The 14,982-nt window shown below is 33.5% G+C and overlaps 1 protein-coding gene across 1 annotated transcript in view; it reads right to left on the reverse strand.

The window, feature by feature from the left end:
- The window catches only part of LOC139514221 (acetyl-coenzyme A synthetase 2-like, mitochondrial), a 94,804-nt gene that overhangs the window by 19,251 nt on the left and 60,571 nt on the right, over nt 1–14,982 (reverse strand). Inside the window, exon 11 of the mRNA XM_071303072.1 lies at nt 2,070–2,197. Within this exon, the coding sequence (XP_071159173.1) occupies nt 2,070–2,197 (128 nt within the window). The remainder of the gene's footprint in view (nt 1–2,069; nt 2,198–14,982) is intronic.

Below are 14,982 nucleotides of genomic sequence, written 5' to 3' on the forward strand. Positions count from 1 at the left end.
ATTTATCCAACATCAACAAATATGTTAATCTTTTATTCAAACTGTGTAGCTACAAAAATATTTTTTGTTATTTATTCATTTTCACCAGAATTGATGCACATGATGCAATATCAAAAATCAAATAACATTGTTAGAATCAGCATTTTGAAGAATCCCAAGAATTCCCTTCTTATGAAATGCTTCTTATTCACACTATTTCTGTTCAATAATAACCCAAAAACTCATTTACATTAACCAGTAATGTTAATCTAAAATAAAATATGATTTAATACTGTGCAATTGAAGATTTCTTCCTATTGCACAAGACTGTGCTGTTGAGCTATACTGCACAATACTGAGCAATTCAAGATTTCTTCTTGGAAACTTTTCCAAAAATTATAAATTTAAAAAATTTTGAAGATAAAAAATATGAACCCCCCCAAAAAATTGGGAAAAAATTCCCCAAAACTGATTGAGACCCCTCCCCCTTGGAGTAACAGCACCCAAACCCAATCCAAGCCTTCCATTTACGGTATGGAACCTTGCAGTACAATTTTAGAGAGATCCATACATTTAAACACAAGTCATTGTCTAGAAATGATTTGATACTGTGCAATTGAAGATTTCTTCCTATTGGGCAATACTTTGCTGATGCACAATACTGTGCATTTAAGGTTTCTTCTCGAAAAATATATAAATTGCCAAATTTTTGAAGAAACAAGAATGTGTCCATAGACTATTATTTTCTTTGTTCAGTGGACTGTGAAATTAGGGTAGAAAATCTAATTTGGCATTTAAATTAGAAAGATCATATCATAGGGAACATGTGTACTAAGAGTCAAGTTGATTGGACTTCAACTTCACCAAAAACTACCTTGATCAAAAACCTGAAGCGGGACAGACAGACGGACGAATTATTCGACAGATTTCATCCGTCTTAACTCCTATTTATGAATATGAATCATGTAAATAAAGTGAATAAAGAAAGGAGTAGGTTTAGTAAGACCCCTTTTTGGCCCCAAAATATAGTAGTTTTACAAAATTGTTTAAATGTAAATTTTTAGTTATTTTTTGGAAGGTATAACGCCTCTCCTACATAAATATGGGCTTATTTTGGCATTACAATGAACATATATCGGGTATTTGCATCATTAAGTCATGCTAAAGTACTGAAATCTTCACAATTTCAGCATTTTAGTTAAATTTTAGACGGTATCCGTCTTAAATGAAAGTGGCCGCATTTGTGTTCATTCTTGATATTGAAATGTAAGTTGTGTTTAATGATAATACATAACATATATAAAGGTCGAGGACTTTCATTTTTGACAAAAACCATATTAAAAATGACAGTTTTTGGCATATTTGATAGATTTTCATATTTAAGCTTGAATTTGAGCCTTTTTAATGAGTGAATCAGTTCAAATCTTTCACAAAACATAATTGAATCAATTGAAATAGACATTTAAGTGTTTAAAAAGTGTCAAAAATCTTTCGTCAGATGAACTTGAAATTTGAGGCCAAAACCGGCCCTTACTCCTTTAGGATAAATAACAAGCTATAAAGTAAAGATGTTACTGTATTCAAATGCTACCTGTAAGTGGAATTTTGTAATGCTAACTCGGCAACTGTCCATTTTGCTGATAACGACATAACGTTTACACAAAGGTCATAGAATCAAATTTCATAGAGATCCATTTGTGTCAACTAAAGATATTGCCTGGAAACCAATCAGGCGACGCTGATTCCGCCGACGGTGGTCGTATACAAAAGTTTAAATAAGGAAAATTCAAAACAGAAATTCAAAATGGCAAAATCAAAATTTCAATTTAATAGCTGTCATATTCCTGACTTGATACAAGTGTTTTTCCCCCATAGCTCCCATTATGATAAATAATAAAAGTAACCAAAAACTTTTGTGGGATATCACCTGTGATTAATCCACCTTTTTTAATTTAGAGCAAAAAGAGATTGTGTTTGTAAAATATTAAAAAAAATATTAAAATTAGAGTTTTTCGCGAAAAGAAAAATAATCGATATATTTCTAGCTAAAATTATCAATAATATAAAAACTGAATAAAAACTTGACATACAATTACATCTTCAATTTCAGCTGTTCCCAATCTATGACCACTAACATTCAGCACATCATCCATTCTTCCTGTTATTCTGTAATAACCTTGCTTATCTCTGACTGCTCCATCACCACTAAAGTAATAGCCTGCTCAGAAAAAAAAGTTGTTTTATTGTGAAATTGCAAAACTACATACTTGTATATTCAAGGCTTAATAGATGTTTATTTCCAAAAGAACAGTCCAAAACCAACACATCTTATTTGAGTACACTCACGCCAACCCGAAAAAAACTATATATGACATATGTCTGTGATGTTTTCTATAACAAGACGCATTCAAGAGCCTGACTGGCTCACCTGTAATATTTTGCTTTAATCTTTCATCAATGATTATTTTTGCTTTTCAATTGAGAGTCTTAAAAATGCCATTGTATCTGTCATATTTTCTTCAAAAGTAAATAAATGAATTTTAACCATATGTTCCATTTTAGCCAAAGTGTCTATTATGTTTCTTGACGTACAAGGAAATAAAATACAAAATTTATTCTAGATTCATTTGAGAAGATATTTAAAGTTAAAAATGCAAACAACTTGTGTAAAATTGTCCTTAAATGGCAATAATTCCTAAAGGGTCAATTGACAATTTGGTCATATTTACCTTTTTTGTAGATCTTAATTTGCTGAACATTTTTGCTGTTAACAGTTTACCTTTATCTTCAATAACATTCAAGATAACCAATAAAATGCTTTGCTGAGTGCAGTCTAGATCTGATAAGACCGCATCAGTTGAACGCTGAAGAGTTGGGGCAAAATTGGACACAATATTCAAGCTTGATACCGTCTGAATTTGGATTGTGATAAAATTTTTGACATAATATAGGTTTCTGACAAAAAACAAATGTCAAGGTCTCACAAATCTTTTGGACAATACTGTGCAATTAAAGATTTCTTCTTGAAACTTTTCAAAAATTTTTAAATTTGGAAAAAATAAATTAAAACAAATTTGAATCTACAAACTTTTTGACCCCCGTCCCCCCCCTTTCTCACCCCCCATTAGATGCAATTACCCCAACAATCGATCCCAGACTTTCCTTTGTAGTTTGGGACCTTGATGTACAATTTCAGAGAGATCCATACGATTAAACACAAGTTATTGTCTGGTAACTAGAAAATGCTTGTTTTTGGCCCCTTTTTGGTCCTTTATTCCTAAACTGTTGACACCATAGACCCAAAAATGATTATCCGAACCTTTTACTTGTGGTATTAAAGATTTTGGCACCATTTCAGAGCAGTTGAAAGAGATATATATATACACAAGTTATTAACCGAAAAGTAGAAAAATGCTTGTATCGGACTCTTTTGGGCCCCTGATTCCTAAATCGGTGGGACCATCATCCCCAAAATCGATCCCAACCTTCCTGTTGTGGTATTGAACCCTCATATTAAATTTCAAAGAGATCTATTCACCTAAACTAAAGTTATTGCCCGGAAACCAAATGTGTCTTAGGACGACGAAGACAACGACAACAACATACCGTCATAAATATTCACAACTTAATATGTATATTATACTTTTCATAGGGCTGTCCACTACTGTCAATGATTTGCATCATTATGTTAAATTAGATAAGGAATGCCGTGTTGACCTACTATTTTGGTTACTTTTTCTGAGCAGCTGGAATGGTGTGAACATGTTTTACAGTAGACAATTTTACTCAAGTTATGATATTGAACTTTTTACTGATGCCTCATCAACAAAAGGATTTGGTGGATATTTCAAAGGAGAATGGTTTTATTTATCATGGCCATCAAACATTGCTTATCCTGACAAAACATTTTCAATGGCTTTTCTTGAATTATACCCTATTGTAGTATCTGCAATACTGTGGGGCTCACAGTGGACAACAAAACGCTATCTTTTCTGGTGTGAACATGAAGCTACAGTAGCTATAGTAAACTAGAGGCTCTAAAGAGCCTGTGTCGCTCACCTTGGTCTATGTGAATATTAAAGAAAGGAAGCAGATGGATTCATGACAAAATTGTGTTTTGGTGATGGTGATGTGTTTGTACATCTTACTTTACTGAACATTCTTGCTGCTTACAATTATCTCTATGTATAATGAACTTGGCCCAGTAGTATCAGTGGAAAATGTTAGTAGAAATTTACAAAGGAGTAGGTCCGGTAAGGACCCATTTTGGCCTCAAATTTCAGGTTCATTTGACGAAAGATTTTGACCACTTTTTAAACATTTAAGTGTCTATTTCATTTGATTCAATTAGTTAATGTGAAAGATTTTTAATAACTGATTTAGTCATTAAAAACGATCCGTTTCAAGCTTAAATATGAAAAATCTACTAAATATGCAGAAAATGTCACTTTTCAGATGGTTTTTGTCAAAAATGAAAGTGGCCGCATCCGTGTTGATCCTCAACTTTTATATATGTTATGTATTATCATAAAATACAACTTGCATTTCAATATTAAGGATGAGCACGAATGCGGCCATTTCCGTTTTACATGAAAACCGTATAAAATTTAACTAAAATGCTAGAATTGTGAAGATTTAAGTAATTTAGCATGAATAAATGGTGCTAGTACCCGATATATGTGCATTGTATTGTCAAAAACAGCCCATATTTATGTAGCAGAAGCATTCTACTGTCCAATAAATAACCAAAAGTTCACATTTTAACAATTTTGTAAAACTGCTATATTTTAGGGCCAAAAAGGGGTCTACTTATAAAAATTGTTAAAAATTGACTATAAAGGACAATAACTCCTTAGGGGGTCAATTGACCATTTCGGTCCTGTTGACTTATTTGTAAATCTAACTTTGCTGTACATTATTGCTGTTAACAATTTTTCGTGGAAAGACCTTTTGTATTTCTTCTGATTATTTTTTTTTTCTTCTGCCGTCTGAGATGCTTTTTTGTCCTACAACATATCGAATGGATTTTTGGCCAATGATGTTGTACAGTAATGGAGGTTTCAAAACTCACCCTGTGTGACTGAACACTTTTTCTTATAGGAGTTATCTCCCCGCGTCCCCTTTTTCTTGTTATCGCTATATCTCTAAAACCGTAAAAGAATTTTACAAACTATTTTCACCAAATTGTTCATCTACTCTTAAAAATAATTTGGTTAATTTTGACTTGAGTGATCGGAAGACATCTTATGGGAGTTATTTCCCTTTGCAAATTTAAGATAGGTGATTTGTTGGATAAATTCATACGATATAAGTCGTAGAGTCCTAGTCTTTTGATTTGAAGTCCTTGTTCCATTTGAAGGAAATTGAGGTCAAGGTCAAAGGTCAAGGTCATGAAATAAATTTTGAATTTTGCTTGTTATCGTTATTCCAAAGAAACTGTGACAGTAAATGACATAATGTGTTTGCCAAATAACTGTTTACAAAAAGGCGCAACTTCAACCTATTTAAGTCGAAGAGTTTTGGTTAACCCTTATAGGAGTTTTCTCCCCTTTTGTATTTGAAATCTGCATTTCTCCACAACCATACAAGTGATTGACCTCGGGCCTTCCAATTAGTGATCACTGACCTATGACCTTGAAATTGAGGTCAAGGTCAAAGGTCAAAGTCATGTTATAAATTTTGAATTTTGCTTGTTATCGTTATTCAAAAGAAACTGTTACAGTTAATGATATGATGTGTTTGCCAAACTACTGTTTACAATAAGGCGCAACTTCAACCTATTTAAGTCAAAGAGTGTTTGGTTAAACCTTATAGGAGTTTTCTCCCCTTTCGTATTTGAAATGAGTATTTCTCCACAACCATACAAGTGATTGACCTGGGGTCTTTTGATTTGAGATCACTGACCTATGACCTCAAACTTGAGGTCAAGGTCAAAGGTCAATTTGGCATTCTAGATTTTGACCGTTGCTAAAAATTCTTTCTAGTTCATTATAAAACAATTAGGTCTACTGCATAAACTTATTAATCTTATTTTTTTTATATCAGTTTGATTTACCACATTAAATCAACACAGAGTGACATTTTCTAACATCGTTTTCTAAATTTCATTCTTATTATCGAGGTGGAAAGACCTTCAATTGTTCTCTGAAGAATTGGTTTTTAATCTATATCTATAATGATATTCAAGATAATAACCAAAAACAGTAAAATTTCCTTAAAATTACCAATTTAGGGGCAGCAACCCAACAATGGGTTGTCTGATTCATCTGAAAATTTCAGGGCAGATAGATGTTGACCTGATAAACAATTTTACCTATGTTAGATTTGCTCTAAATGCTTTGGTTTTTGAGTTATAAGCCAAAAACTGCATTTTACCCCTATGTTCTATTTTTAGCCATGGCAGCCATCTTGGTTGGATGGCTGGATCACCGGACAGATTTTTTTTTAACTATATACCCAAAAGATGATTGTGGTCAAGTTTGGATTAATTTAGCCCAGTAGTTTCAGAGGAGAAGATTTTTGTAAAGGATAACTCAGATTTACGAAAAAATGGTTAAAAATGACTATAAAGGGCAATAACTGCTAAAGGGGTCAACTGACCATTTCGGTCATGTTGACTTATTTGTAAATCTTACTTTGCTGAACATTATTGCTGTTAACAGTTTATCTCTACCTATAACAATATTCAAGATAATAACCAAAAACGGTAAAATTTCCTTTAAATTACTAATTCAGGGGCAGCAACCCAACAACGGATTGTCCGATTCATCTGAACATTTCAGGGCAGATAGATCTTAACCTGATAAACAATTTAATCCTGATGTTCTATTTTTAGCCATGGCGGCCATCTTGGTTGGTTGGCGGGGTCACGCCACACATTTTTTAAACTAGATACCCCAATGATGATTGTGGCCAAGTTTGGTTTAATTTGGCCCAGTAGTTTCAGAGGCGAAGATTTTTGTAAAAGTTAACGACCAAGGACGACACTGACGGACGACGCAGACGACGACGCCAGACGTAAAGTGATGGGAAAAGCTCACTTGGCCCGTTGGGCCAGGTGAGCTGAAAAAAAACTGGATATATGTGGCTTCAACTCAAGTCATTATAATGGTCATAGTTTTAGAATTGGAGCAGCTTCTAGTGCTGGTAAGGCAAAAATAGAAGATCACTTGATAACCAGGTGCTCCGCAGGGCATAACTTGATATGACCGCAGAGGTCGAACCCTGAACAGTTGGGGCAAGTATGGACACAACATTCAAGCTTAATACAGCTCTGAATTTGAATTGTGATCAAATTTTTGACATAATATGAGTTTTTGACACAAAACAAATATCAAGATCTTACAAATCTATTGCGCAATATTGTGCAATTAAAGATTTCCTCTTCAAACTTTTCAAAAACTTGGAATTTGTGAAATTTGGAAAAAAAAAATTGAGAACTACTACCACACCCTTTTTTTTTGGCAGTTAGTTCAAAACCTGACATTTCTTTATGCATAATTTACAAGAAGTGTAAGGGAGGTAAATCCGAACATACCCAACATTGTATGTTAAATGTTTTTGAATTACCTCCCTTACACTAGCTGCTTTTAAATTGTCTTAATTGTCCATTGACCAGAAAAACCTTGTTTTCCCCCTTTTTTGGCCCTTTTGCCGCTAATTCCGAAACATTTTGAGCAATAACCCCCAAAGTCAATACTAACCATCCCTTCATGGTATGGAAACTTGTGGTTTAATATCAGAGAGATTCAAACACTGAAACACAAGTTATTGTTACAAAACTACCTTTTTGGCCCCTAATTCCTAAACTGTTAGAACCATAACCCCCAAAATCAATCCCAACCTTCCTTTAGTGACATTGAACCTTCTGGTAAAAATTTATAGAGATCCATTCAATGAAGCCAAGGGTATTGTCCGGAAACTAAAAGGTCTTCGGACGATGACGCTGACGACGATGACATGATACCATTATAGGACGCAAAAATTTGTTTGGGGTCGTATAAAAACATTAGGGCGCTGGACTTCAGATAGTTACATCAGATACATTAGGGTAACGCCAGCATCTATTAAAACAGCTCAAAGAAGGTTAGGTAGAATTTAAGGGAATGCTCATTATCAAATGTTCTATACGCATGTATTTCACAGAGTTTCTGTATGATATTGTTTTTTTTGACAATTGATTTTGATATTGTGTTATTATTATGTGATTACTTTAATTATTTTTTTTTCTTTTCATGGCTTTACCTCACAAATCCTTGTTGACACTCAGCTGTTACCATCTGTGTTATCGACATTTATGAAATTTTATCACTGGTTGTTTCAAAAATTTCACTCATCCCCCAAGAATTTCTGGGGATAAACTGTCAAATTTCATACAAATTCATTCCAACACCAATTCAACGTCAACACTACTAGGCTTCCTCATAGCCTCCTTATAGGCTTCCTCATTGTCTCATTATAGGCTTCCTCATTTTATCAATATAGGTTTCCTCATAGCCTCATAGGCATGATAGCCTCATAGGCTTCCTGATAACCTCATGCGTTTATTTTGAACCATTGTTCCAATTGGATTGGTGTGTGATGTCAAGCCAGGGGTCTATACTTTGCTACTTTTTAGTATGCACATAGCTAGGCTCTTGGTTAAATTAAAAATTTTAGCTGAATAGGTTCCCCAAGGTCCAAATTATAAATGACGTATATATGTTACAGTAAATAGGTGAAATTAGGAATTACATGTAATTACTAAAATTTAGGAATTACAGGTAATTCCCGATGCACTTAGTTAATACAAGTAATTCCTGAAACGGCCCAGTTATTACCAGTAATAACTAATTTTAAAATGAATTATTACACCTATTTACTGACTGCTAAAACAATGTTGTATTATGGTCAGATCATCAAAAGTTATATGGTAATACTAACTACAAGATCAGTTAGTACGTTTAAAATATTGAATAGTTGATTTGTATTAAAAATATCTTGAATAAATATGGACTTTCAAATATTTGGTTAAATCAGAGTAACTTTAGTTTTAATCCAAAATGGCATTAAACAGAGAATTTTTGACCAATTTCAGCAGACATGGAAATCAGAAATGGAAAATTCTCCCAAAGCATAATGTTTTAACTTTTTAAAAAAAAACTTTGAGTTTGAAGAATATTTAGACTTATTAACTTATAAAGATAAGATAACGTTATGTAGGTTAAGAACTGGAATGAACTGTTATGTGCATTAGCTTCCAGTAATAAAAAAAATATATTTTTTTATTGTTAAATCATTAATAAAAATGATATAGTGAAATTATTATTCACTGTTAGCAGCCAATCTGGTTCTATTTTGTTAAATTAGCTGCGAAACAAGGTTGATGAGTTGTGCACTTGCTAGTGAATATTTGGACCTCATTGAATACGTATTCATGTGACCTTCAATTCAACCCCTAGCTGGAGATGGGTTATCGATGTATTAAGCTATTACAATTGTAAGAGTTTTGCAGAACAAATAGTCTCACCTACTTTTGCTGTTAATCGCAGGTTTAAAATTTTCCTCTAGATACTATCTTTTGACTTAAGTACTATAAGAAGCTTCTGTCAAAATTGGGTAAAAATCCAGGATGGTTTATAAAATCTAATGTTTTAAAATCTTTAACTGTAATGTTAACTGGGAAAAAAACTAGGCCATTTATGATGTTTATAAGTAATATAGATGTATAGGGAAAAAAAGGATTTTTTTTACAAACTTTACTTTCGGATATTATCTTATGATCATAAACATTTAGCTTCTGTCCAAGTTTGGTAGAAATCCAGGATATTTGGAGAAAGTTATTTTAAAGTTTTAAACCACAGTGCATGATTGAGATTTTAGTTTAACAAAATTATGAAAATCAAATTGGATTGATATCATTGTCTTGCATATATAAATGCATATAGTGACGGAGTTACAAGACCTATAAAATAACCATTTTCCAGATTCAATTCACAAACACTAAAGAGTATGCACTTTTGATGTGCCTTATATTCCTACATCCTTAAGTAAGCTCCCTTAAAATCCCTACCCTTTACTTTCTTATTTGGTATCTTGAATTATGTTTTTCATTTTAAAACAAAAACATCAAGTTAGTAAATAGCTGTAAATATGACAAAAAAAATCAGTAATTACCAGTAATCACTGAAACAACTAGTAAATACATGTATTTACTAAATTGGCTAGTAATTACAGGTATTTACTGAAATGTTTAGTAATTACGTGTAATTCCTAATTTCACCTATTTACTGTAACATATATATAAAATAAAAGTTTAAATTTAATTATGATTTATGTTTAATTCAAACATGGATACCAATGGCATTGCTACACAATATTTTCCAAGAGTTTATTTGCAAGAAAGGTTATAGCAGGAAAAATTAGGTTGATAATAATGTTGATGTGAGCACTAAATCCTTAATTTTACATATCATGAGTTCAAATGGTGTGTTCTGAAAGAAATCAGGGATAATTTAATTATTTAAATTACTATGAACTCATTATAGTATGGTGACAAATAAGGTAAATTTTAAAATTTAATGGACCGAAATACCTCACGGCTAACTTTGGTCTTATTTTGTAGATAAATATAATATCCTTTGTTTAAGGCATGTCGTAGAGTGCCAAAGTGGTGCAGATTTTTGAAAACTGCGGTCAAAGGTCAAAAGGGGGGATTTAAAAAAATCGAAAATTTTAGACATTTTGGACAATTTCTCGGTAGTCTCTCGTGTAAACTGCGAAATTTTTTCGATGGAAGCATGCGCTAGAGATGTTCTACAAATACAGCTAGTCATATTTATGTCTGATTACCAGAGATTAGTGACACATAACCTCGCGTGCAACATGTACGAAAATGAAACAAATATCTTTATCGACGATAATTATCGACAAAAAATATTCATAATTAAGATTTAGCGATGCAATACTATATAACCACCTATAAAGATATTTTTGGGAAAGTTTTGTTAAAATGCCATAACGAACAGAGTAGAAATTAGAACTTTTAAGTTAACACCCGGTCCATGATGTTAAGAAAAAATGATAAAAATTCTTGGCTTATTATTTAAACTTAAAAGGACGTTAGAACTATAAAAACAAGAGGCTCTCAAGAGCCTGAATCGCTCACCTGGTAAACAATGCCTTATTGAACATATTGAACCATGCCAGGCAAACATGTACAGCTAACAATTCTTCAATATTACAAATATATATGACTTACTGTTTATAAATAAAGAAAATGAGACCAAAACACAAACACTTAAAACTTAGCAATGGACTGTGAAAATGAGGTCAAGTTCAAATAAAACCTGCGTAACCGACAAATAGATCATAAAATATTTTCATACACCAAATATAGTTGACCTAATGCATAAAGTATTAAAACTAGAGGCTCTAAAGAGCCTGTGTCGCTCACCTTGGTCTATGTGCATATTAAACAAAGGACACAAATGGATTCATGACAAAATTGTATTTTGGTGATGGTGATGTGTTTGAAGTTCTTACTTTACTGAATGATTTTGCTTCTTACAATTATATCTATAATGAACTTTGCCCATTAGTAACAGAGAACTATATTTGGTAAAAATTTACATAAATTTACCAAATTAATGAAAATTGTTAAAAATTGACTATAAAGGGCAATAACTCCTTAAGGGGTAAATTGACCATTTAGGTCATGTTGACTTATTTGTAGATCTTACTTTGCTGAACATTATTGCTGTTTACAGTTTATCGCTATCTATAATAGTATTCAAGATAACCAAAAACGGCAAAATTTCTTGAAAAATTACCAATTGGAGGGCAGCAACCCAACAACCAGTTGTCCAATTCATCTGAAAAATTCAGGGCAGATAGATATTGACTTGATTAACAATTTAACTTCTTGTCAGATTTGCTCTAGATGCTTTGGTTTCATAGTTATAAGCCAGAAACTGCATTTTACCCCTATGTTCTATTTTTAGCGGTGGCGGCCATCTTGGTTAAATGGCCAGGTCATCGGACACATTTTTCAAACTAGATACCCCAAAGATGATTGTGGCCTAGTAGTTTCAGTGGAGATTTTGTAAAAGATTACTTAGATTTATGAAAAATGGTTAAAAATTGACTATAAAGGGCAATAACTCCTAAAGGGGTCAACTGACCATTTTGGTCATGTTGACTTATTTGTAGATCTTACTTTGCTGAACATTATTGCTGTTTACAATTTATCTCTATCTATAATAATATTCAAGATAATAACAAAAAACAGCAAAATTTCCTCAAAATTACCAATTCAGGGGCAGCAACCCAACAACCGATTGACCGATTCATCTGAAAATTTCAGGGCAGATAGATCTTGACCTGATAAACATTTATATCCCCATGTCAGATTTCCTCAAAATGCTTTGATTTTTGAGTTATAAGCCAAAAACTGCATTTTACCCCTATGTTCTATTTTTAGCGGTGGCGGCCATCTTGGTTGGTTGACCAGGTCACGCCACTTATTTTTTAAACAAGATACCCCAAAGATGATTGTGGCCAAGTTTGAATTAATTTGGCCCAGTAGTTTCAGAGGAGAAGCTTTTTGTAAAAGATTACTTTAATTTACGAAAAATGGTTAAAAATTGACTATAAAGGGCAATAACTCCTAAACGGGTCAACTGACCATTTTGGTCATGTTGACTTATTTGTAGATCTTACTTTGCTGAACATTATTGCTGTTTACAGTTTATCTCTATCTATAATAATATTCAAGATAATAACCAAAAACAGCAAAATTTCCTCAAAATTACCAATTCAGGGGCAGCAACCCAACAACCCATTGACCGATTCATCTGAAAATTTCAGGGAAGATAGATCTTGACCTGATAAACATTTTTATCCCATGTCAGATTTCCTCAAAATGCTTTGGTTTTTGAGTTATAAGCCAAAAACTGCATTTTACCCCTATGTTCTATTTTTAGCGGTGGCGGCCATCTTGGTTGGTTGACCAGGTCACGTCACACATTTTTTAAACTAGATACCCCAAAGATGATTGTGGCCAAGTTTGAATTAATTTGGCCCAGTAGTTTCAGAGGAGAAGATTTTTGTAAAAGATTACTTTAATTTACGAAAAATGGTTAAAAATTGACTATAAAGGGCAATAACTCCTAAACGGGTCAACTGACCATTTTGGTCATGTTGACTTATTTGTAGATCTTACTTTGCTGAACATTATTGCTGTTTACAGTTTATCTCTATCTATAATAATATTCAAGATAATAACCAAAAACAGCAAAATTTCCTCAAAATTACCAATTCAGGGGCAGCAACCCAACAACCGATTGACCGATTCATCTGAAAATTTCAGGGAAGATAGATCTTCACCTGATAAACATTTTTATCCCTGTCAGATTTGCTCTAAATGCTTTGGTTTTTGAGTTATAAGCCAAAAACTGCATTTTACCCCTATGTTCTATTTTTAGCCGTGGCGGCCATCTTGGTTGGTTGACCGGGTCACGCCACACATTTTTTAAACTAGATACCCCAATGATGATTGTGGCCAAGTTTGGTTTTATTTGGCCCAGTAGTTTCAGAGGAGAAGATTTTTGTAAAAGTTAACGACGACGGACGACGACGACGACGCCGGACGACGGACGCCGGATGCCGGACGCCGGACGCCGGACGCCAAGTGATGAGAAAAGCTCACTTGGCCCTTCGGGCCAGGTGAGCTAAAAATAGACCAAAACTAAAAAAGTTAACTTTGACCACTGAATTATGAAAATGAGGTCAAGGTTAGATGACACCTGTCAGCTAGACATGTACACCTTACAATCATTCTATACACCAATTTTAGTAGACCTATTGCATATAGTATAAGAAAAACAGACCAAAACACAAAAACTTAACTACAACCACTGAACCATGAAAATGAGGTCAAGGTGAGATGACACCTGCCAGTTGGACATGTACACTTTACAGTTCTTCTATACACCAAATCTACTAGACTTATTGCTTATAGTATCTGAGATATGGACTTGACCACGAAAATTTAACGTTGTTCACTGATCCATGAAATGAGGTCGAGGTCAAGTGAAAACTGTCCGACAGACATGAGGACCTTGCAAGGAAAGCACGTACCAAATATAGTTATTCAATTCTGCCGCCGGATCACTATCCCTATATCAAGCTAATTGCTGCCAACAACGGTTTGTTTGATTCGTCTGAAAATTTCAGGGCTGATAGATCTTGACCTAATGAACATTTTTACCCCCATGTCAGATTTGCTCTAAATGCTTTCGTTTTTGAGATACAAGCCAAAAACTGCATTTGACCCCTATGTTCTATTTAAAGTAAGGGCGGCCATGTTTTTTGACGGATCAAAAATCGAAGCACACACTTTGTGCAGGATAATCTAAGGAACTATCATGCTAAGTTTCATCCAAATCCATTCAGTAGTTTCAGAGGAGAAGATTTTTTAAAGTCAGCAAATATGATGAACAAATTGTGAAAAATTGTCATTAAAGGACATTTACCCCTTAAGGGGTCAATTGACAATTTTGGTCATATTAACCTATTTGTAGATCTTACTTTGCTGATCATTTTTGCTGTTTACAGTTTATCTTTATCTATAATGATATTCAAGATAATGACCAAAAACTGCAAAATTTCCTTAAAATTACCAATGAAGTGGCAGCAACCCAACAATGGTTTGTTTGATTCGTCTGAAAATTTCTGGGCTGATAGATCTTGACCTGTTGAACATTTTTACCCCATGTCAGATTTGTTCTAAATGCTTTCGTTTTTGAGATATAAGCCAAAAACTGCATTTGACCCCTATGTTCTATTTTAAGTAACGGCGGCCATGTTTTTTGACGGATCAAAAATCGAAGCACACACTTTGTGCAGGATAATCTAAGGAACAATAATTTTAAGTTTCATTCAAATCCATTCAGTAGTTTCAGAGGAGAAGATGTTTGAAAAATTGTTAACAACGACAGACGACGACGACGGACGCCAAGTGAT

Source organism: Mytilus edulis, chromosome 3 (genome assembly GCF_963676685.1).
Source record: "Mytilus edulis chromosome 3, xbMytEdul2.2, whole genome shotgun sequence".
NCBI lineage: Eukaryota > Metazoa > Mollusca > Bivalvia > Mytilida > Mytilidae > Mytilus > Mytilus edulis.